We start from the raw sequence: 22,412 nt of genomic DNA, 5'->3' as shown, positions 1-22,412 counted from the left end.
CCCTATTGCAGGTTAAAGGCACTATTCCTGCACGCGTTATAACGCGTCGTGCTTAAGCACATGCATGATACAATGTGCAGAGAGTCAGAGACAGTGTGAACGCACGCACGCACACACGCACGCACGCACACCTGGCTTGCTGGAAGGAAAATGTCTCATACAAAAAAATATTATTATTATTTTTTTTTTAAAGTTAGCATACAGTATGTATATATCTAAAGTTTAGATTCTAAACTAATTTAGTCCGTGTTTCTTTCTTTTTTTTTCCTCCAGAGGTTTTGGGTTCAACCACCTGAACTACGTTTCCCACAATGCCTTGTTCCAATGACGCACGGACGTAGTTCAGGAAACAGTGACAGTCAGTCACGCTCCTCTCTTGCACGCTCAAAGAATTCTTGCAGCCGACTTTTGCTCTTCTTCTCGATGCGTAAGTGGAAGTCCTCTATTTATCTACATCCTTCTGTGTAAAAGCTCTGTAAACACACGTACACGTAGAGTAGACGATCAGTGCATGTAGACATCAAACAACCCACCGCATTCACACAGTGACTGACTGACACACAGCAGCAACAACAACAACATCCCGAGGGTGATAATAAACAAGCATCATTCTGTCAGCCGGCCGGTGCAGCTGTACTAGGCTACGATAACGGTATCAGTGTTGATATTTGTGTAATGTAGCTACTTGTTTTGGATCTAATGTAGCTAATTGTACTGAATATATAACAAAGTTAAAAAAAAAAGATGAAGAGGAATTGCTGTTGAAGCTCTGTCGCCGTCCTCGTTGCTTTTTCTGGAGTTTGATGAAGCATGTTTCTTTCAGATTCAAAGAGAACACAGGCTCGATTAGCCTTGGATCAAGACGTATCATAAATGTATTTTATCGAGTCTGACTTTTACTTTCGTATCTACGATAGTCTTGGCTAGCACTCCCAGTGCGTCCTGCATTTTCCCCAGTAAAGCCCGTACTTCTCCATACATGTACAAAGAAAATATATAAGGTGCTTAACCGGTTGCCCCAAATGTTAACTCGCGCTTCGGAGACTTTGTTTAATGTATTAGTCCATATTTTTCAATAGATATGTGTTTTAATCCCGTCTTTGGCCGAACGTCATCGTTTACTTCCTGTTTACATTGAGTGTAATACTGGCTTTCACCGGATGCGCTCCGCCACTCCCACCCATTGAGGAATACAGGGAACTTCCGACAGAATCCGACACAAACGGGAATAAAACACATATCTATTGAAAAATATGGACTAATACATTGCACAAAGACTCCGAAGCGTGAGTTAACATTTGGGGAAACCGGCTAAGCACCTTATTATTTTTGTTTGTACATGTACGGAGAAGTACGGGCTTTACTGGTGAAAGCGCAGAACGCACTGGGGGGTGCTAGCCAAGACTATCGTAGATATAAAAATGTCGAAATACATAGTAGTCTTGATCCAAGGCTAAGGCTCGACCATCACCACACACAAGTTTTATTTTATTTTTAAACATGTATTTTACTCAGTTGATGACAGGCAAGTCTGTTTATATTCCTGTTGTTGACAAGCCTCTGTAAATGTAGCCTGCAGGCTAGCTATCTGAGTAGAGTTGTTCCATTTGACTATATTATGTAACGTACAGTACGTTTATTATTACACATTTGATCCCATACATCCATGTTTGTTTGTGTGTTTGTTGAACATCTGCAGCGACAGACAGTTAACTTCCTGAATTCGTTATAACTTTCAGATGCCTATCATAGCCTCTGAAAGTTTCGACATGTACTGTATGCCATCTGGCATCTGCCATTTGTGTGTGTGTGTGTGTGTGTGTGTGTGTGTGTGTGTGTGTGTGTGTGTGTGTGTGTGTGTGTGTGTGTGTGTGTGTGTGTGTGTGTGTGTGTGTGTGTGTGTGTGTGTGTGTGTGTGTGTGTGTGAGACCACAAAAGGTTACTCAATTTGTCCTTATTTGCCTGTATCATAGGACATGATCTGAAATGTTCACACCGGATGTGATAAAAAATCTTGCTGGTGTGAATAAATGCACGTGATCATTGATCAACACATTGTACAATTTGCACTTGCTTCTTCATTATTATATAGTTGCTAACATTATCTAATATATCAATATTTAGTTTTAGTTGCAGGTTTATTTGCTCTGCTGGTGAAACCAGAGCTTACCTGACCAGCTGTTAGGCAGTAGCATCACAGATGGCAACCCTGGTAGTAAATATTTAACCTATGGGTTAAGGATCTTTAACACAAAGTGAGGACTGGGCCGCATATCTGATTTTATTTGAAGTCAGACCTTCCACAGAATACACTGTTTTTGTTTGAACACTGAGCAACCTACTAAACAAGTGGAACATTCATTGTCTCATCCCTGGGCATACAGGTGTGCCTTTCCTAAGAACAATGATGGAGCCTACTGAATAACATGGTACAATATCGGAGACTGGACAGTGGAATTGTAAACGGACGGTCCAGCAATTGTTGGCGCACATTTTTGGCTGAGTGGTTGGCTGACTGTAGCCAAGTTTCAGCCATATGGCTGTTTAGTGTGAATTTGATCCATGAGACATTTCATGGGAAATAAGATTTCTAACACTACATTCCCACAGGAAAGCCACTAGACAAGAGAACAAGGATTAAGTGCTCGTCACATTGAGGGTTTTCATAAAATATGCATCAAGCACGGAAATGATTATAAACGTGTTTCTTTCTGTTGTGTTAAAGTCACTTGCTGTTACTTATTTGCCAATCGTTTGTCCTGCCTAATTGCCCTGTTCCTTCTCTGATGTGTGTGTAGAATATGATGGATTTCCTGAAATACGAGTAAAGAATAATTCCATAACTCATTAGCCATTCATTAACAAGACATTAGTTGGTTATAATTTAGTTCAAATCGGTTGGTTGGCCCGAGTTAGTGTGTGAGTGGAAGAACAACAGGAAGCAATTCAATTCATAGCAGCTTCCTGAACGCCCTAACCCTCCAGAAACTACTTGAAATTAACTATCCTTGAAATTAACTACTTTAGACCAATTTTATACTTTTGACAGTGCTGTGCAGCAAAAATATCCGATCTACAAGACTTTTTTGATTAAAAAAAAAATATTTTGCCTTACATACCCAAAATAGGGACGCCAGACTTAATGTGGTTAAAAAGGTGGAGAAGCACTGACCTATAGGCCACAGTAGCAACTTGAACATGGGTCATAGTAAGGACATGTGGCGGGTGTCTGGGGGGGTGCATGCATCTAGCTGGTGGGGGACATCACCAACCGGATTCTATTACTTTTCTTTTCATAATTTATTCCCCTCTCAGTCAGTGTCCCTTTCCTGACCTCAACAGGATATGCCACTCCCACAGCCATGAGTGCAGAAAAAAAAGACAGTGACAAGGTTTTTGAAAACAAAGACACAATCATTTCATTTCAGAAGGCTATTTGCTACCATGCCATTGGACATTACGGAGGTGTGGTTAGTAAAAAGAAAGGAGGATGCTCTCCATACTTGGACCCAGTACTGTGTCAGCCATCCCCACCCAGAGCTGCAAAGTGGGTCCCCTGTGATCTAAACTGGTAATCAGGTTTCTGGGCTAAGAAGCCCTAAAAAAAGAGATGTCTTTATTGTCAGACCATTGACTGGTCATCTCCCGCTCGCTGCTGTGGTACCCTGGTTCCAAGTGGAGTCTCTCCTTTAAAAAGGAAACGGTCTGGTAAGCCTCTTAGATTTAACTGACGGCTTGGAGCTCTCTTATGGGGTGGATGCTTTGCTAAATATATCCACCGTGTATGATGGCTTCAATGTGTGTGCGTACCCAAATGTGGTTTTATGATAATGGATCCTGTTTATGTGGTGTAAGTTAGATGTGGTCAGACTGTTTCAGTTTACCTGCACAGTGTTCTATTTATCTAAACACCCAAATGGCACTTTTGTATATGTGTGTGCATGTGACTTTGTGTGAGAGAAAGAGGTTCATGGAATAAATGCCACAATACCCAGTGGGGTTATAGACTGTCACTACATGAATCCATAACTTTGAGCTAGAGGGGCTCATGGATTGATGTGCATTTTGGGGTTTGCTGTCCCTGGCCTGACTTATTTGATTGTTTTGATGGTTGTTTTGAGCAATTGTGGGAATTGTTGCACATTCGTTAAATGCTATCCAAGGGCCCGATCTAATCTTATAACCAGTGCAAAAAGCAGTACAACCAATGTAGTTGTCATTTTCATGCCCAGAATTTGGGCACATTTGTGTGCCCAACCCATGTGTTGGTTTTAGGTGTGGTCAGGCAAATTATTGGCACATTTGCATTATTGCTATCTACATGTGCCATCTAACCTTGTGCCATAGATTGTTTAAATAGAACCCTTTCTAATCAAGTCCTACAGGGATGATTTTTTGTTTTGTGTTTTTGTGGTTTCGGATTGCAGGTATTCAGCATCAGCAGATATTCTGTGGAGTATGGAATGTTTGTATTGGATTTTGTATACATTAAGAAAATAAGCATTGTAGCAAACAAAGGCGTGTGATGTTTCTTTTTTGCATTCCTGCTTTATTTCTGATAGTGACAGTGAGTGAGACACAGGAAAGGCAGGAGAGTGAATGGATAACTGGGCCAGCTGTGGGAAGAACTAAAGCCTTACCTTTAAATGAATGCTGTATTACCTGATGTGTCACCTGTCAAACACTGTGTGGAGCTTGTTTACGGTTGTGCTCTTGCCAGTTAAGATTTTTGAACCCCACACACAATTCACCTATAGACAATCTGCCTCCTTGGTGGAGGTCTTTGCTCTACTGAGTGTTTTCTAGATTTGTTTTTAAAATTTTGTTTGGCACTGCTAGTAAGAGTGCAGAGATCAGAGAAGGTCATTGGTCAAAATGATATATTTTCCACTATAACTCAAGCAGTTAAAGATAGACATGTTTACTTTTGTTGACGAGTGCGAACAACTAATATGTGGTCTTTATTTTGGCCTTTGACCTTTGGGCGACCATAAAAGATCAAGCACAGTCAATGGTTTTCCTTAAGTGAATCAATGCCCAAAAAGCCACAGCTCACCAGGTGTTTGTTCTGTTTAAAGCCGGGTGGCGTTTGTTGCGTGTGTGTCTGGTGTTTGTTCTGTTCAAAGCAGGGTGGGGGGATTGTTGTGTTGTGTCTGCATCTGGCACCACTTGTTTATTACATCTCCTGTTTCTGCATTCTTGTGTTCTAGCTCTCTGAGTGAGGCAGCAATGTCCCTGAGTTCTGGGCTTGGGTGCCCTGTTTGCGCCATTGGTTTGATGCCTGACATTTTGCAGCCAAGCCTGTGCGGAAAGCCTTGACTTCCAGTTCCTGTGGGTGTCAGCTACCGTCTCAGACGGCTTCCTCCTTCGTACTCCAATCCAGCCCCGCCGCCTCCTCCTGACCTCCCAGACCTCAACCTTCAACTGAATAGCATTTTAAACTAAAGCTTCCCCTGCCAGTACTACTGTACCTGTCCCCCTCCCCGTCCCCGACCCCAGTACCATGCTGGGTGCGCTCCTGCGGAGGAACATGTCCCAGAAGTTGAGTATGCTGCTACTAGCCTTTGGCCTGGCGTGGGGACTCATGATGCTGCGCTACACCGTGCAGCAGCCGGCACGCCACCAGAGCAGTGCAGAGTTGCGGCAGCAGATCCTGGAGCTCAGCCGCCGTTACGTCAAGGTGCTGACCGAGGAGAACCAGAACGCGCCGGGAGGGCCGCAGGGAACCTCTATGGCTGGTTATGGTGAGGGGGTTGAGGGATGTGAAAATGTTTATGCAACCCTGGGCAATATGACTTAAAAGTGATATTACTATATATTATTTAGGCAGTAGCCTATATGTCAATGTTCAATATGACTCAATTATTGTCAAATGTTTTAAAAACCTTGCTAAGTGTACAATTCAGCAATGCACCAATATATTATCTATGCCTAAGTTGACTGAAATTGGACTTGAGCAACCAAAATGCTTAAGACATGCAGTACAACCCATTAAAACCGGGAAAGCATCTGTCATTTTAGATTTTTGCGTTGGCTATTCAAAAATAGCAGATCCACAAGCTCACAGCGCGTCACCTCATGCGAGCTTATACATCTGCTATTTTTTAACCTTTTTGAAAAATCTTGACTTTAATTTAGGAGTGTAGAATCATTTTTAATTTAGTAGGCATTTGTAGAATCGGCCTCAGGTCTTAATGGGTTAAGCTACACATATTAATCATTATATAGTTGTTTATTAGCTTGCATATTAGTAGCACGTTGGTTCTTCATTAGTCATTAATTATAAAGCACTAATTACTGCCTTACTCGGTATGACCACATTCTACAAATACTCTGCCATTCACTAAGGGTTTTGCCTCAATAACCTCCCAAATACTTCTTATTCAAAGTATAGATGTTCATGAATTATCTTAATATTCTTTGCTTAGTAAGTATAGTAATACCACAAGATGGCCCGGACCGCTGGCGTAGCGGTCCGGGCAGCTAGGCTATAATGTAGCCTGACAGCGCGTTGCGGGTTCGAGTCCCGATCCCCACGGCCCTTGCTGGGTGTCACTCACCATCTCGCTCTCCCCATATCCTGTCAGCCTACTGTCCTATTGATAATAAAGGCATAAAAAGCTCAAAAATACATATAAAAAAAATACCACAAAATTGACAAGATTAATAACTATAATATTCTATACGGTATACTTATGTAACAAAACACAAAACTACAAGTGTGAATAGTTACCATATAACTCTAAATTAAGTTTTTCTTACTCTTCTTACTTGTCTTTCTTAAGTCTTAGAATGTGTTCTTCATTCTAAAGTGAGTAAAAAAATGTGGCATCTTTAGAGTAGGGAATCTGTGCAGGTTAATTAAGTGTCAAACTACTAGTGAATTAGTTATGAGTGGGTTAATTAAGTGTTAAAGTATTTATTGGGGTTGTATTTCAAGATGTTCTCCTGTTGATTATGGTGGGTCGCATGTCCTGGTTGTGCTAGTAGAGTACACATGGATTAATGTTCTCAGTCGCCTCGCCACGACTGATTTCAGTCCATAGAAGCCAGCATGTCTTCTATGAAAGCCTGTTGCGCACCGACATATTTTCGGTCATTATTTTAAGATTTGAAGTTGTCTAAGTGTTCAGAAGCGTCTTCCATAAAATCTTAATAGTCTCAGATATTTCATATAAAAGCAAAGGTTAAAGCCTCAATCTGTGATTTCTTCACCTGGTTGGCAGTATGTAGAACAGCAGAAACAATATTACTAAAACATCATAGTTTTACATATTGTTCATTGTTTAGGAAACAGTGTGGGGGGGGGGGCTCCTTTCATACCATTTCACAAATCGCACATTAGGACTTGTTGGCCATACAAACATTTGTGAGATTGTATTTTGCTTGAATCCATGAGTACATGAGTTAAGGGCAGTTCACACCAAGAACGATAACTATAATGATAACTATGTCCTTTTAAACAATGTTCTAACTTAACTGGATGTCAGAGTCCACACACTAGAACAGATGTCAGAGTCCACACTAGAACAGATGTCAGAGTCCACACTAGAACAGATGTCAGAGTCCACACTAGAACAGATGTCAGAGTCCACTTCATTTATATCACTTTCAGAGCAATGGCATGAACGATTGAAACACTGACAGTCAATCAAAATCCATCAGAAGCATATATGGGATGCAATCAGTCTCCCCTTCTGAATAAGTGGTAGTTTTGTTACCAGGAGATGATTAGTATGAATTTATGATTATTATAAATTATGAATAGCTAACTGACGTTACCTCAAGTAGGTAGTCTACAACTATGTCACCTATTTATAATGATTAATAGACAGATGATTATTTGACCATTGCTATATAGAGTGTTTGTTTAGTAACAGGGGTCCCCCCTGTCTCTCCACCTCTTTCGTAAACAGAACATGCATTTTCAGGTCCTATTTTATTTTAAGTGAAATTGGAAGTGATGACACAAAAGAAATTTGAAGACAAATTTGAAACTGGAACATTATAAAAATGTAAGCTGAAAAATTGGGTACTTTCTGAAAATGTTCTATTTATTAAAGCAATGGAGAGACAGGGATCAATGATTACTATCTGAAAACCTTTTGTTTTAACCAAAAAATATCACTTACCTGTAATTTCTCTTAGTGCTTTGGAAAATATATTAGAGAGCTCGATATACAGTACTTGTACAACAACACTGTCTCTCCTAAGCACTGCATTTTTATTCACGCTAACTCATGTCAACTATGTTTATTGCCCCAAAAGATAAATACAGAGTGCAAGTGAAAATGATATATTCATGCATGTTCTCTCTGTCTCTCTCTCTCCCACTCTCCCTCTCCTTGGCTTTGTCTCTGTCTCTCTTTCTCTGTCTCTCTTGCAACAGCTGATTTGAAGAGGACCATAGCCGTGCTGCTGGATGACATTTTGACACGGCTGGTCAAACTAGAGGGGAAAATTGATGTGGTGGCCAACGCCTCTTCCGCCAACACCTCCCATGCTGCAGCGGGCATCCTATCCTCTGCTCCCGCTTCCATACAGAAAGCCTCGAAGCAGGAGATGGTGGGCAGCCAACAAGGGACTGCACGCCTCCACCCATACACACCCAACAGACCTAGACCGCATCAGGCACCGTAGTCCTCATAGATGTAGGTTTTCATTGTGAGCGCACCACACTTTTTCCCAAAGTAAAATCATGAAATTAACCATACTAGACTGATGAAAAGCAATAGCAAGAGAGGCATGAACATCCACTGATCTAGAACATGGAATGCATCTCAGAAATGCTCAGCTACCTCCTAGGAAAGGAGGAAGACTGCTCAAGGCTCTCTTTCCTTTCATGCTGATATTTATTTTTTTACAAGGAGCACTATGCCCCTTTTTTGATATTTACTTCACTGACTTAATTTGGCTTGAATTTTAGATACTTTTTGTGCAAAATGGAAGGAACTCCTGTTTGAGAAAAAGCATAGGGGTAAACACTGGCAGTGAAACATCACAATGTTTTACTTTTTGAAAACCTCTAGGAATGCTTAAGCGCATGTGTTTCCTATGAATTTGCAATACCGCTTTGCCCACAACAAAATGCTGTACTAGATAGAGTGCTCATAGTTGTGTCCACATGATCCAAGTGCTTTTTAATATAGAGGAATTGGGCCTCATTCACGAAAAGTGCGTATGAACAGACTTGATACTAAAGCGCTCATGCAAGTGTTTCCACCAAAATGGTCTGATTCATCATTCTTCTTCTTCGCTGAATTTGTTTGTTGTACATACAAAGCCTGAATTACAATGCCTTATTCTTTATGCAAAAGCAATTACAGTAGTGCCAAACCTAATTTTTCAAATCAATGAAAAAGAGGCCTGTCAAACTCTGCCCACACTTATTGCTCGCTTTTTAAATAAGGATTCATAACTGTGCTTATGGACTGTCAAACCATTTTTTGTTTCATTTTTTTGTTGAAGCATTCAGAGCTGAACATAATTATGTCTCTCACTGCGTCTGCCATTTCTGTCAGTTTGGCCAATTTTGCCAAGTGCTTACAATATCATACATAATTGTAGAGGACGAAACAGCAGCAGTAGACACCACCTCCTCCACCTGTGGTTGCAGTTATGTTAGTAAACTGTAATAGCGATTATACAACTTGTTGATTACATGAACACCATATAAATGCAATTCATAGTCTTACAATCTGGAATAAATAGCCATACGTTCAACACAAATGACTGCCCACCACCGACGTGACCAAATCACAGGTTTGTTGTTGTCATAAAAAATGTGTTAGATGTGTGTAGCTTTAAACAAAAGGCCTCAAAGTGAAAAAAACTACAACAATATTCTTGGGACTGAGTCTGAATCATTCTGACTTTTGATTAAATAAAAAAGACTATTGCTGCAGTATACCGTCTGGTTCTGATGCAGCAGGATCCTCTGCTGCTCCTGTCTCTGCCACGGTGACATCCTGTTCTGCTGCAATCCTGCTTTGTTGAGTAATTTCTGTTGCTACAGCCACTGGCCCCGCAATTGCGACGATGCAGCCTGTTGACATTTTCAAGCCTTAGAATTCAATTTCAATAGCATTCTGGGTTATTATTGCTTTCGCCCCCTCCAGCCTAATGGATGCACACAAAACACTCAACAAATGAACTCCCTCCAACCTCTTAATTGCCTTAATGATCCGCACACTCTGCGCGTATCCAGCTAACCCCCGGCCCAGTCACAAGCTGCCCTCCAGACCAGGCAGCCGCCCGGCTACGCAAGGCCAGACGAGAATCCTGGGCACCCACATATCGTTTGTTTAGGCAGGATTCTGACTTTGAGGCGTTGAGTCATAAGCCTGCAAATGGTAGTGTCGCCAGTGGCTCCTCAGCCAAGCACATTCACTATAGTAGGGTAAAACTAAGCCGTCTCATGACAGTTGTCCAATCCCGATGCAGGACAGCGGATAGAATAGTTAAGCTGGCAAAGGATGCATTTCCCTTCTGTGATCAATAAAGCTCTGATCCATATCGGATAGCGGTGTTCCAGTGTCCTGCATTCCAGCTTCATATCAAACCACTTTTCGTTTGTTTTTGTTTTTTTCCCGTCAGCTATTTCTTGGGTAGAGCAATATAATAAGCTAATAATATTCTATTCTGCCATGCTTTACTAATATATCTGTTCCCATGACCTTGGTGCTTCAACTTTGGAAAATCATTTTCTTCATTTAGGCATACACATAAGAGCAATACTTTAATGTCACTCATAAACGTTCCGCTTATACTCCATCGCGCAAGGGAATCACTTGCCAGAGACGCATGCGAAGCGTTGTGAGCGACTGAGCGTTGTTCTTTTTTTGCGAGCAACACTGGCATACTATGGAGAATGATTGGCTTTCCTCTTTTTGCACATGACTCCTTAGGTCTGCATGCCTTTTTATGGTGTTAAATGGGCGTTGAACTATGCAAATGATTCACACAGACAAGTGTGCATTCAGTTTACAACCAAGTGGGATTCATTATTTGATACATCCTTGTATGTACACAAATCAAGGCTGTGCACACGTTTCATGAATCTGACATTGGTCTTTACTTTGCAAGAATACAGTCAAATATCATATACATTTCAGAAGAGTTTTGTGAATGAGGCCCATTGTCTTTTAGCTCATAGAGAGAAAGAATGTATGGATAATTTATGACTGAACTGTAAGAAAATGACCCAAAGAATATTATTTGCACTCCAAATGAAGGTTGTTTAAATGTATTTTTACTTTGGATGCAAGATGGTTTTACGTCTGTCAAGAACGTGGTAACTATTTCCACTACATACTGTAGACGAATACAAGTGTCTGCTATGTCTCAACTGCAACCAACCCAATGTCTGTGTTCTTTGTCTTGGTAACTGTTGTGTTTGGATTTGGAATAGATTGAATGTACGTTTGGTCATTATTAAGCCCTGTAGTGCCGAAATCTGACCTATTGCTTCCATGCGTTCAGGGTTCACGTTACACTGTGACCCAGTAGGGATTTCCTAAAAATAGTAAGGGGCTCATCCAGCCTTGACTTTTGTGATATTTTAGGTGATGATATCAGGCTCTTAACATATCCATGATTCCAACTTTGCTGCAGGCCCTCTATAGATACTAGACCTGAACCAAACTACGATTTATGAAACCATTACATATTTCTATATTAGAATGGCAAAAACAGACAAATTACCAATATCTGCTGTTTTTGTTTCAATTATATACTGTATATATATTTAAAAAGTAATTCTTACTACTTAAATGAAAAACATGCTTTTCCTGCATGGACTGTGCCAACACATAGCCAATATTTAGATGATTCCCATTATTCCATGAATATACTCAAAAGACTAAATAGAACGCCCATAAAGATAGTCTAAAACAAAAAATATCAAATCAAATGTCAATATAGTGAATTGAAAGCCGGAAATATTTGGTTATAGCCTATCGCCCAGCCAATTTTGTTGGGTTCATGTCGAAAGAAGATTGTTGGTGGTGATTACTAGTTTTACTAACCAGTCAAATTACTCCTTATCCATAAAATCTGATGATTTTGTGCGTGACAAAGCTTTCTTTTTTCAAAGAATGCCTTTACCTGCTCATGGGAAATAATTGTCCCATTATTCTATTTTATTTCATTTTGTTCTATTTTGTTTTATTTTATTTTTTAAGGCGGATTGTTCAGTGAATATATAGCTACCTGTGAATTAAATCGCAAGAAAAAATATCTTGTTCATGTCTTAATGATCTTTCTTATCTATGTGAAATGCAATGTAGAATGGACAGATGTTACATACAATTATAATGGAATGGGATTTGGCTTCCAGGTGTTGAGGTAAAACTCTGCAGTAGCCAACGAGCTAAACAAACGACAGATCCCATAGCTTGGAAGGGCGGTCGGTCGCGATGGGACCAGCTGGTTGTCACAGGCAACCGTTGACGCTAGATAGCGACTTAATAGGCTCTATGCACAGCAGCCATATTATCATTTCCTTCACAGGTGTTACCAATGATACTAATGAAGGCTCTGTTCCATTTAGTGTAGCAGAGAGAGTGGTTTCCACGACCCCCATAACTCTGAGAGTGTACAAATGGAACCAAATGGACCCATTTGGTTCCATTTGTACACTCAGAGTTACACACCCGTAAGGGGCCATTTGGAAGTCCATGAGGGACGGGTCCCTGGACCCCAACTGTAGACCCACTGGTGTAACAGAGTGTTTCCAGTGAAGAATGTTGTCTCCCTGTTGCCCTGACAACCAGTGGTGGAAAAAGTACTCAAATGTTTTAAGTAAAAGTATCAATACTGCAATGTAGAAATACTCTGTTACAAGTAAAAGTCCAGAATTCAAAATGTACTTGAGTAAAAGTATAAAAGTATTGGCATCAAAATTTACTTAAAGTATCAAAAGTAAAAGTACTCAAAATGTCCCATTTCAAGTTTTAAAATCTTTTGAAAATAGCAGATCTACAACTCACAATGCGTGGCATTCGCATTCTGAGCTTGTAGCTCTGCTATTTTCAAATGGCCAAAAAGTATATAGGGCTGAAGTGGTTACTGTATGTTTTGTAATAATAATAGATAATAATAATAATCAAAATCTACAAAGTAATTCGTAACTTAAGTTTTCAAATAATTGTAGTGAGTAAAGTGCAAAAATTTGCCTTTGAGATGTAGTGGAGTAGAAGTAAAAGTATTGGAAATACTCCAGTAAAGTACAAATACCTCAAAATTGTACTTACATGTACTGGTTACTTTCCACCACTGCTGACAACTAACCAGCCCCCTGGGCTATGGGACCGAGAACCTCAATACGTAAACAAACCTCAGCCTTCTGGTCTGCATGGAGCCTGGTCTCCCCCCGTTCGCCATCTTCTAGCTAACACTGTGCGGACACAAAAGGCTGGAGAAACCCCCTAAAACACTAGCAGTTTTTCTTATTTATTTACCGCTCATAATAGTTGCAAAATGAGTGACATTGAGGACGGAAAGAATGGACGGGTAAGCGTGATAACGTTCAAAGATTCTCTTGCTTTTCTGCTTCTCGGCTGCAGCTCTTACTACAGAGAGTGCACCATTTAACGTTAGTATTTCATATTTAATACACCACTCCATGACTTAAGTAGTCAGTCTTTTAGAGCAGTGGTTTTCAACCTTTTTCATACCAAGGACCCCCAAATTGATATACATTTGGTCGCGGACCCCCATCTGAAAATGTTTTGTGCCAGCTAGGGACCCCCAGAAGCAAAGATTGAGTAAAAATGTTGTTTTAAAATATATATACATTCAAAGATATGCACACATGTTCAATATTTTTCAAAAATAGCAGGTCTTCAAGCGCCTTGTAGATCTGCTATTTTTGAATAGCCAAAGCTAAGTGGTTAAAATGATTGTGACGCTATGTTAAGTCATTTCGTTGGGGACCCCCTGTTACCCCCCCCCCCCCCCCCCCTCCCCGGACCACTGGTTGAGAACCACTGTTTTAGAGGCGTTTATGTGTGCAGTTTGCTTACGAACGTGAAAACATTCGTGTTTTGCATGGAATGCAGTTTTGCTCCACGCATCCTCTAATAATAATGTTGTTATGTCAAGTTGCTGTTCATAGCGTCTCCATTTTATATTATTTTAAAAATCTGATTTAATCGCAGTGATGGAAAAAAAACTACTCAATTTTTTTAATTATGCAGAATGTCCCATTTCATAAGTTTTCAAATGTATAAATTGTGCTATTTTCAAAAGTGGTTAATATTTTGTAATACTCAAAATCTACAAAGTAACTAGCAACTAAAGTTTTCAAATAATTGTAGTGGAGTAAAAGTACAATATTTGCCTTTGAAATGTAGTGGAAGTGGAGTAGAAGTAAAAGTACTGAAAATTGGAAATACTCTAGTAAAGTAAATAATACCTCAAAATAGTAGTATATCCACCACGGGCAGCCATACTGCACACTGTTGAGACTATAATTAATTTACTAACAAAGCCACTCTTCCTTCTCTGCTTTCACATGATTGTTATTTTATATTAGAGGCTGAAGCTTTGAACTACTACATTATATGACCAAAGGTCCGTAAACTTGACACCTTTTTCTAATTAGTGTTTCTAATTAGTGCCCTTTTTGTTCCAGTGATATGAGTGAATGGACATAATGCTACAACTACAATCATGACATTCTAATCTAGACAACTGCTGCTTAAAATTTTGGGGACAACAGTTTGTGATTAGGCGTGGCTCACATTTGGTGTTCTAATTTATTCCAGGTCTAATTAATTAAGGTCAGGGCTCTGTGCAGGGGCAGTGAAGTTCTTCCTCAGTCATCTCAGCAAATCATTTCTCAATGGGGGAGTGTGGGGGGCGATTGTCAATCCTGAAGCAGGAAAACTGTTGCCATAAAATTGGAAGCACACAGTAGCCTAAACTAGAATGTCATGTCACTGTAGCTGTAGCGTTAAGATTTCCGTTCACTGGAACAAAGGGCACTAATTAGAAAAACTAATTAGAAAGGTTGTCCACTGACTTTTGGTCATGTTGTGTACAATGCAACCATTAACATTCACTTTGCACATAATGTACAACTTTGGCCCATTATCAACTGTTTCCCCAACTATTTTGAAGTATCTGATATAAGTAGATTTCTATATATTTTTGTAATTGTCCTGTCTTTTAGTTTACAATTATATTAATTATATTGTTACTAAGATCTTAACCTTTATTACAAACCCATGATCTTTAAAGTTGATTGAATGTTCTTTTTTCATTAAGGTTATTGATCGTGAAGGATTTGAAGAGTTTTTATCCAAGAATGTGGAAGAAAATATCCAAGATAAAAGAAGGCTAATGAAAAATGAAAACATTTACAAAGCCGCACATAGAAGTGGGAAGGGAGAAAATGGGGACGGAAGAATGGTTTCAGATCTAGAAGCTCTTGCATTTGTAATGGCTAAAAAATTAAACTGGTGACAATTTTTTGGGGAAGAGAGACGAAGAAGGATAGAATTGCTGAGGGAAGGCAGTAGCGTTTTAAAGAATCTGGAAGAAAGAATGTGTCCGTAGGTTAAGTAAATTAATAATTTATGTTCTAAATGTATCTATTCTTTACCCTGCTCCCCTTTCTGTAAAATGAACATCTTACAGGCACATATCTTTGCATTTTGACGCAGGGAAACCAAGATGTTTTCTTAATTGAAATGCTAGATGTACTAACCTTTTCTTCACAGTAATGTAAAACATTGTGAAACCTGTGTGTGTGTGTGTGTGTGTGTGTGTGTGTGTGTGTGTGTGTGTGTGTGTGTGTGTGTGTGTGTGTGTGTGTGTGTGTGTGTGTGTGTGTGTGTGTGTGTGTGTGTGTGTGTGTGTGTGTGTGTGTGTGTGTGTGTGTGTGAGAGTGAGTGAGATTGTTGGCCTGTATTTCCATACGAGTGCTGTTAACATGCTCCTGTGGCAATAGGAGTCCCGCTCCCCTTCTAATTCGGACCGTGGGAGTCCAGCTCGGGTCAGGTCGGAGAGCAGGTCCCGCTCTCCGAGTCCCTCCCGGGCATCTAAACGCTCTCAGTCTCAATCCCGCTCACGTTCAAAGTCTAGGTTTGGCAACGACTCTAGACTGTATAAATACTTCACAATGTCTGCTTTAAAATAATCAAGTTTCTATTTTTATTTTACAACTACAAAATCCTGTTCCTCTTACGTGACAAGATGGTGTCTTCCTGTTGAAGGGTAGTTCACTAAACCCTTTGCCTCTATCCTGTCTCTTTTCCAGGACTCTCTCTCGGCGGCGCTCCAACCGGCGCTATGGTCGCTGTCGCTCCCATTCCCGTTCCCACAGGAAGACGTCCCGCTCTCGTTCTTACAGCCCAGAACACCGCCGCAAGAGGAGCCAGAGTACATCCCCCATGTCCACCCGCCACCGGCACACCGGGAGCAGGGTGAGTACGATAACCTTGGAGCACTGGTTCTCAACCTTTTATGAGCTCTGACCACTAACATATTTTAATACATTTTTTGATTTTGATTGATTGAATACTTTATTTAGAAGGTTGATCCTTGATCACCTATCTCCGGCACGTTTCAAGTCTCTGCAAGTTGATTTTCATACCATACTGATATTAATGGAATCAATGGCTTCCTTGAAAGTCAAACAAATCATGCTTTTCTTTGGGTTATGGTTGGCAGTAATATCAAGTATACAGTGAGTCATAGCCAACAGCTAAACATGCCAGACCACCAGTATGGTCATTTAAATTAGTAATCCACTATTTTGGGATTCCTGTTGGTGCTGCCAGTGCATTATGCTCCTTGTGGACCCAGGTTCGAATCTGACTCCTGTCATTTCTTGCACCGGCCATTATTTGATTTGTTTGATGACATCAGTATCGGCAAATATGCTGCCGATGTGCCCCGATTTTAACCACTTTTAACCTGGCATACCGTACCTATTTTATGCATGTCATTAAGGCGACAATTTAAGGTTTAACATTTTTTAAAATAAAAAATATAGATATAGAATATTTTTTTGATAAGCTTAGGTGGTTAAATAAAAGGTTTTTGTGTGTATAAAATATTCTCAAATAGAAACATTAATCAAATTGAAGTTTCTCAAATTCATTATAAAATGTTGCACTTCTTGACAAAATCTCATTCAATACATTGGTATTGTGGTGATCTTGGACCAAAATTGGCACCCCAAAACATTCTCCTATCTAAATAAAGCACATGATATCCCCCCTATTTCCTGTTGCTATGCATTGTACATCTATATCTATATCTATAAATGCACTGTATGTGTGTCCCCTGCGTATCTTGCGAAGCGTTCCACCAATCGACTTCGGTGTGTGTATCAACGAGGAACCAAGGTGGAGGACCCATGCCATAACACAAGACACTCAGTCTTTGTGTTGAGGCTGATGCCATGGTACACAGCAAAATCTTCTTAATTTAACTCTGAGTGTAAAAATGGGCCCATTTTAACAGTCTCTAAGTTAAATGAACGTTATGATTTTAGTTTAGAACCTGGTTCTAAACTAAAATCTGCTGCAGGTGTGCCAGCCTGGGTGTGCCAGCCTGATGAGAGAGGAGAGACAGTGGGGGTTGGTCACAGACACAATTGAACAAGTGATTGAGTAAGTGATGATGTCATGGCCACACGCAACACTGTGTATGTAAAGTTGTTTTACAAGGATGTGGATGTAAGAGCAATGTAATTTGTTTGGGCAAAAGGCCCACATGAACAACTGGCAGGGCCTTCCTCAAGCCAGGTTGGGCCCATAAGAACTAGTTTTATGCCACCTTAAAAGCTTCTCTCAGCTGTTTCATTATTAAAACACTGTACAAAATATTTAAAAGCGAGGGCTATCGCCTTCTACGTCTCCCCCGCTTAATAATTTCATATCAGTAAAATCAGTCATGTACAAAATGTATGTCATATCTTAATCTATCATCTAAAATTATAATTCAAAGAAGAATTGCTTATAGAACATAAAGTATATTGTGTAGGTTGGAGGCAGAGCAGAAGATATAACAGAAGTAGAAGCAGAGGTAATTACAGGCAATGTTGGCCAGCAATAGGTTGCAACAAACCAGGTCTGTGGTGACATTCACACATTGCATATCTATATCACTAACTCTATTCATGGCAAAACGTAGTAACAGCGGGCCCCAGTGCAGGCTAGTTAGGACGTGTGATATATTGTACTCAATGTTTCATTAGGAGTACTGGGCTGACACATGTTCTGTGTCCGATTGTACTTGCCTGTTCATTCATGATGTGAGCTTGTAGATCAGCTATTTTTGTCAAAGAGATTTGGTGTAGAGGAGAAAAGCGTGCCAAGTTGCAACTCATTTCCATTTTTACCAAGTCTAGAGGGTTCAAGTGGTTAGATAAACACATAATATACAAATATGAATAGGCGGCTCTCCTCTTACAGAGCCACGCTATAATAATATACAAATATGAATTTATCTCATCTCTGACAACATTTTCCATTATTTAACTGAATTATAGACCATACTCCTGACTTAATTAATGTCTTGCAAGTGGGATTTGAAGGGATGTGATGTTTTGCCTGATAGACCCAATGGCCTGACTGAACTCTTACTGTTGGTCCTTGCAGGCGAACCCCGACCCCAACAACTGTCTAGGAGTGTTTGGCCTGAGCCTATACACCACGGAGCGCAATCTGAGGGAGGTTCTCCCGTTTTGGTCCCCTGGCCGCAGTTAAAGTGGTGTACGACCAGCGTACTGGAAGCTCCAGAGGCTTTGCCTTTTGTCTACTTTGAGAGAATCGATGATTCCAAGGAGGTAAAAAATGGTGAATGAATGTAATAATCTATGTGTATTGGACAGTGTGTCGCGTAGAGAGCATATGAATATTTAACATCCACTGATTCACAAAAATTTCAAAATAGCCAACCTACAAGATTTGGTGTAGAGGGAAAACAAATACATAGGGTTTAAGTGGTTATATCCTTGATACACGAAATGTATAATGTTTTTCTTCTGTGTTTACCTAAACATACCACTAGGTGTCAGCATTGCAACACATTAATGTTCACACCTAATGCCAGTTCATAACTGCGGGTTGCGCACATCCAGTTCGTTGCTGGTGCTGGACACAGAGTGACAGTTCAAAAGAATAAAAACGAAGTGTTTAGTTTACTTTAAAACAGAAAATAATACATGGTACAACGTTTCGGCCACAGTTGGCCTTCATCAGGTCCCCCTAATGCCAGACATCCCTCCTCAAGGGGGTTACTGTTCATAATGTAAGCCTGCCATCACAAATGATCTTACTACACATCTTATCAAGATATTTTGTTTGCAGCTTCGTCTTTTCTTCCCAATTGTCTGTGCCAGGCAATGGAGCAAGCCAATGGTATGGAGCTGGACAGGAGGTGCATCAGAGTGGACTTTTTCATCACCAAGCGGCCCCACACACCTACACCAGGAATCTATATGGGACGACCAACACGGTAAGAATAACAAACACTCATGGCCCTTCTTCTTAGTTTGTGATGTATCGAAGTCATTTTAACACGTGACTGACACGAGAAAAACTGCAAGTAAGCTCCAGAAGAATTAATGATCCAGAAAGTGCTCTTTGGAAGGGAGTTGTAGATACCCAACCAATGTTTTGGTGTGGGTTATTATGCATTACTTTGCATGGTTGACAACCTCAAACCAGGATGCAGGGGAATATTGCACTTGGACTGGACTCTTTTGGATTTTACATGTAGGGAAATTGTGAGATCTGCCTACAAGATGGAAGTGTGTGCCTCAGTAGTCTTGGTGTTTCTGACTTGATTTCTCCTGTATCGCCAGTGGTGGCGGCAGCAGCAGTGGGGGCAGGTGGAGCAGAGACTCGTACTATGACCGTGGTTATGACCACTACGACAGATAAGATGAGTATGACTACAGGTATAGTAATTAACTAGTCTAACTAATAGTAATAACTAGTAATGCATCACAGCAGCAATCACAGGAACAAATGCGGATGTCCATTTTTTTATACGTTATTAACCAACTACCAGCGTCTTCATGTTCATGACTGGAGCTTTACATACTTGAGCGGCTGGTCCCTACTTTTGGCTACTGAAATGGACACATTTTCCTTCTAAAATTAATTAGATCTATTAGGTTTAATTATGTAGTACACATGCAGGTCCACAATGAATGATGTGTTGTGAATTTAGGGGTGGAAAGTGTCATTTTTTAATTGTGTTTCTGTAGTCGCGGGGACTCTCCTTCACCCTTCTACAGGTCTCGTTCACGATCCCGCTCTTCTCATGTAAGTGTAAATATACAGTTTAATATAAGCATATAAGTATTAAGATGCACGCTGGGGCTATCTGCATTCACATCACCAACTTAAAACTTTGAATTGAGCTGCTAGTGTGCCTTTCTAAACACATTTTGCCATTGCTGACTTTAACATTTACAAGTGTGAATTATGTTTGAATTCTCTGCAGGACGATACTGAACTGCTTCCAGCCACATCAAGAATCGCTCTCCCTTCACTGCTGATTTCATATTAATCGAACAGCGTTTCAGAGGGAAATGTTTAAAAGTGTGTTAAGCTACCAAAAGTCTATATCAGCAGAACTCTTTAAGGATGACATTTAAAAAAAGAAAAGCCTTTTGTTTTAATTTGTAGGCGGTTTGATACATCCATAACGAGTGAGGGCAAATGACACTTCAAGCATCCTTCAGTCCTCCTTAACATTTTTTATATTTCAGTTGTTACTCTTAATCTATTGCTGTGATTGTAGTGGTTTTAAGGAGGAAGGACAAGGCAACAGTTTCTTGGGTCTCAAGCAATGTTGTAGGGTCAACGTGAAGAATGGTAAGTCTTTATTTTACAGCGTTTTATTATGTTGGTGTTTGATGAGAACATGAAAACTGTGGGATCTCATTTGCAAGTATTGAACATTAGTTTCCTGGTATTCCAGGTAAGTAGAAGGTTAACTGAGCTGTGAAATAAAGTGTTACCATGGATTGGTGTTTGGTTCTGTACTCATACTCTTAGTCTGAAGTCACACATTCGGTCTCTCTAATTCAGCATTTGAGTACATCCAGAGGTTTTTATTTTCTTGTGTGTATATATTTCTTTTTTGTTGTTACTTTGTATGGAAATATAAAAGAAAGGATCATATAAAGCTCCAAACTTGGTGTTTTCTGCCTCGGATGTGCATGACATTGAAGTTCTGCTTTGTTTTGTAGATGGAATTGAGTGGCGAAGACATACTCAATTCAATTTCACAGAACAGTATTACTCCAAAGATTCTGCTTGTGCCCAAGTTCTAGATACATAATTTAAGTTGAAATCAAATCAAATCACTTTGGTTTACAATTGGGGGAAAAAAGGAAGGAAAAAAACATCAACAATATACTACCAGCTGTTTATTTGGTCTATTTTTAGTCTTTGTGTCCAAACAGATACAGATGGTCTAAGCCATATTGCAAGTATTTTTTCATAATTTCTATCTAAGTTAAGTTATATGTTAATAAATTAACATGGGACTGTTATAAAGTGTAAACAGCAGTTCTAAAAAAGACAACTCACTCAGTGTACATGTGTTAACTTTAAATAAAATGATTGAGGTATGATGATGCACGTAATCTCAACCCTAACATTACTAAATATATTGCAAGAGTAGTGGCATTATTATCATGTTTACGTTTGGGATAAGTACTGACATTTTTTTGTAATCTTATGAACAAGATAGTGTTATCAGTTTCTCAATGTTTGCATTGATCAAAACTTCACACAACTTGGACTGAATACTCCAATCAGTTAACCACTTTAAACCCTATATACTTCCTTGACCGGAGTCCCCCGAGGTCTATACCAGGGCCCCTCCTCTTCTCTCTCTACACCAAGTCGCTTTGTCGAAAATAGACAATCTACAGGCTCACAACGTGTTTCAATGACTTGCTATTTTAGTTCAATGTTCGCCGCAGAATAGAGTTGATAGAGTGATAGAGTTGATGTGGTTAAGTCAACTTGGTTCTGATCTATTGCTGTGATTTCTATTCAAATCATAGAACTGACTGCCACTGAACGAGCAAACAAATCCTAGGTCTGAGTGGCTAATAAAAGTAAGAAACTATGCTGAAGCTATCAGGGAGCTTTTCATCTATTGACCTTAGCCCTAATAGTAAGGCGCTTCACCACGATGAGGTTAATAATCACTGCTGACATATCCAGGGGCCCCTCAGAGTTATGCATTCATTCACACTGACTGAGATAATTCTATAGGTTCCAAGGTAAGCAGCTGCAAGTTGGCATGATTCAAAGGTCAAAGTATGAGTTCTTGCTCAATAGAGATTCTGCAGCCACGTAGTAAACGTTGAAACATGGATTTATACGTGTGTATGTTGCACACATTTACAACTGGTGAACCTCAGTCAA

General features: G+C 40.0%; 2 protein-coding genes across 2 annotated transcripts; both read left to right on the top strand.

The window, feature by feature from the left end:
- Positions 1-322: 322 nt before the first annotated feature.
- Positions 323-12,229, top strand: ccdc126 (coiled-coil domain containing 126). The gene is made up of 3 exons (XM_080442938.1): positions 323-427; positions 5,211-5,744; positions 8,390-12,229. Exons 2-3 carry the CDS (start codon positions 5,504-5,506, stop codon positions 8,638-8,640), a joined length of 492 nt encoding a protein of 163 aa, XP_080299064.1. The 5' UTR covers positions 323-427; positions 5,211-5,503; the 3' UTR covers positions 8,641-12,229.
- Positions 9,729-21,070, top strand: LOC308095612 (uncharacterized protein; the record flags this gene model as incomplete). The annotated part of the gene is made up of 9 exons (XM_080442663.1): positions 9,729-9,762; positions 10,208-10,298; positions 15,956-16,076; positions 16,265-16,430; positions 18,615-18,802; positions 19,326-19,473; positions 19,823-19,918; positions 20,231-20,288; positions 20,470-21,070. 9 exons carry the CDS (start codon positions 9,729-9,731, stop codon positions 20,522-20,524), a joined length of 957 nt encoding a protein of 318 aa, XP_080298789.1. The 3' UTR covers positions 20,525-21,070.
- Between the last annotated feature and the right edge of the window lie 1,342 nt (positions 21,071-22,412).

Source organism: Gymnoscopelus braueri, assembly GCF_963280865.1.
Source record: "Gymnoscopelus braueri genome assembly, chromosome: 11".
In the NCBI taxonomy this organism is placed as follows: Eukaryota; Metazoa; Chordata; class Actinopteri; order Myctophiformes; family Myctophidae; genus Gymnoscopelus; species Gymnoscopelus braueri.
The sequence above is the reverse complement of the archived record's forward strand: the minus strand, read 5'-3'. Positions and strand labels throughout refer to the sequence as shown.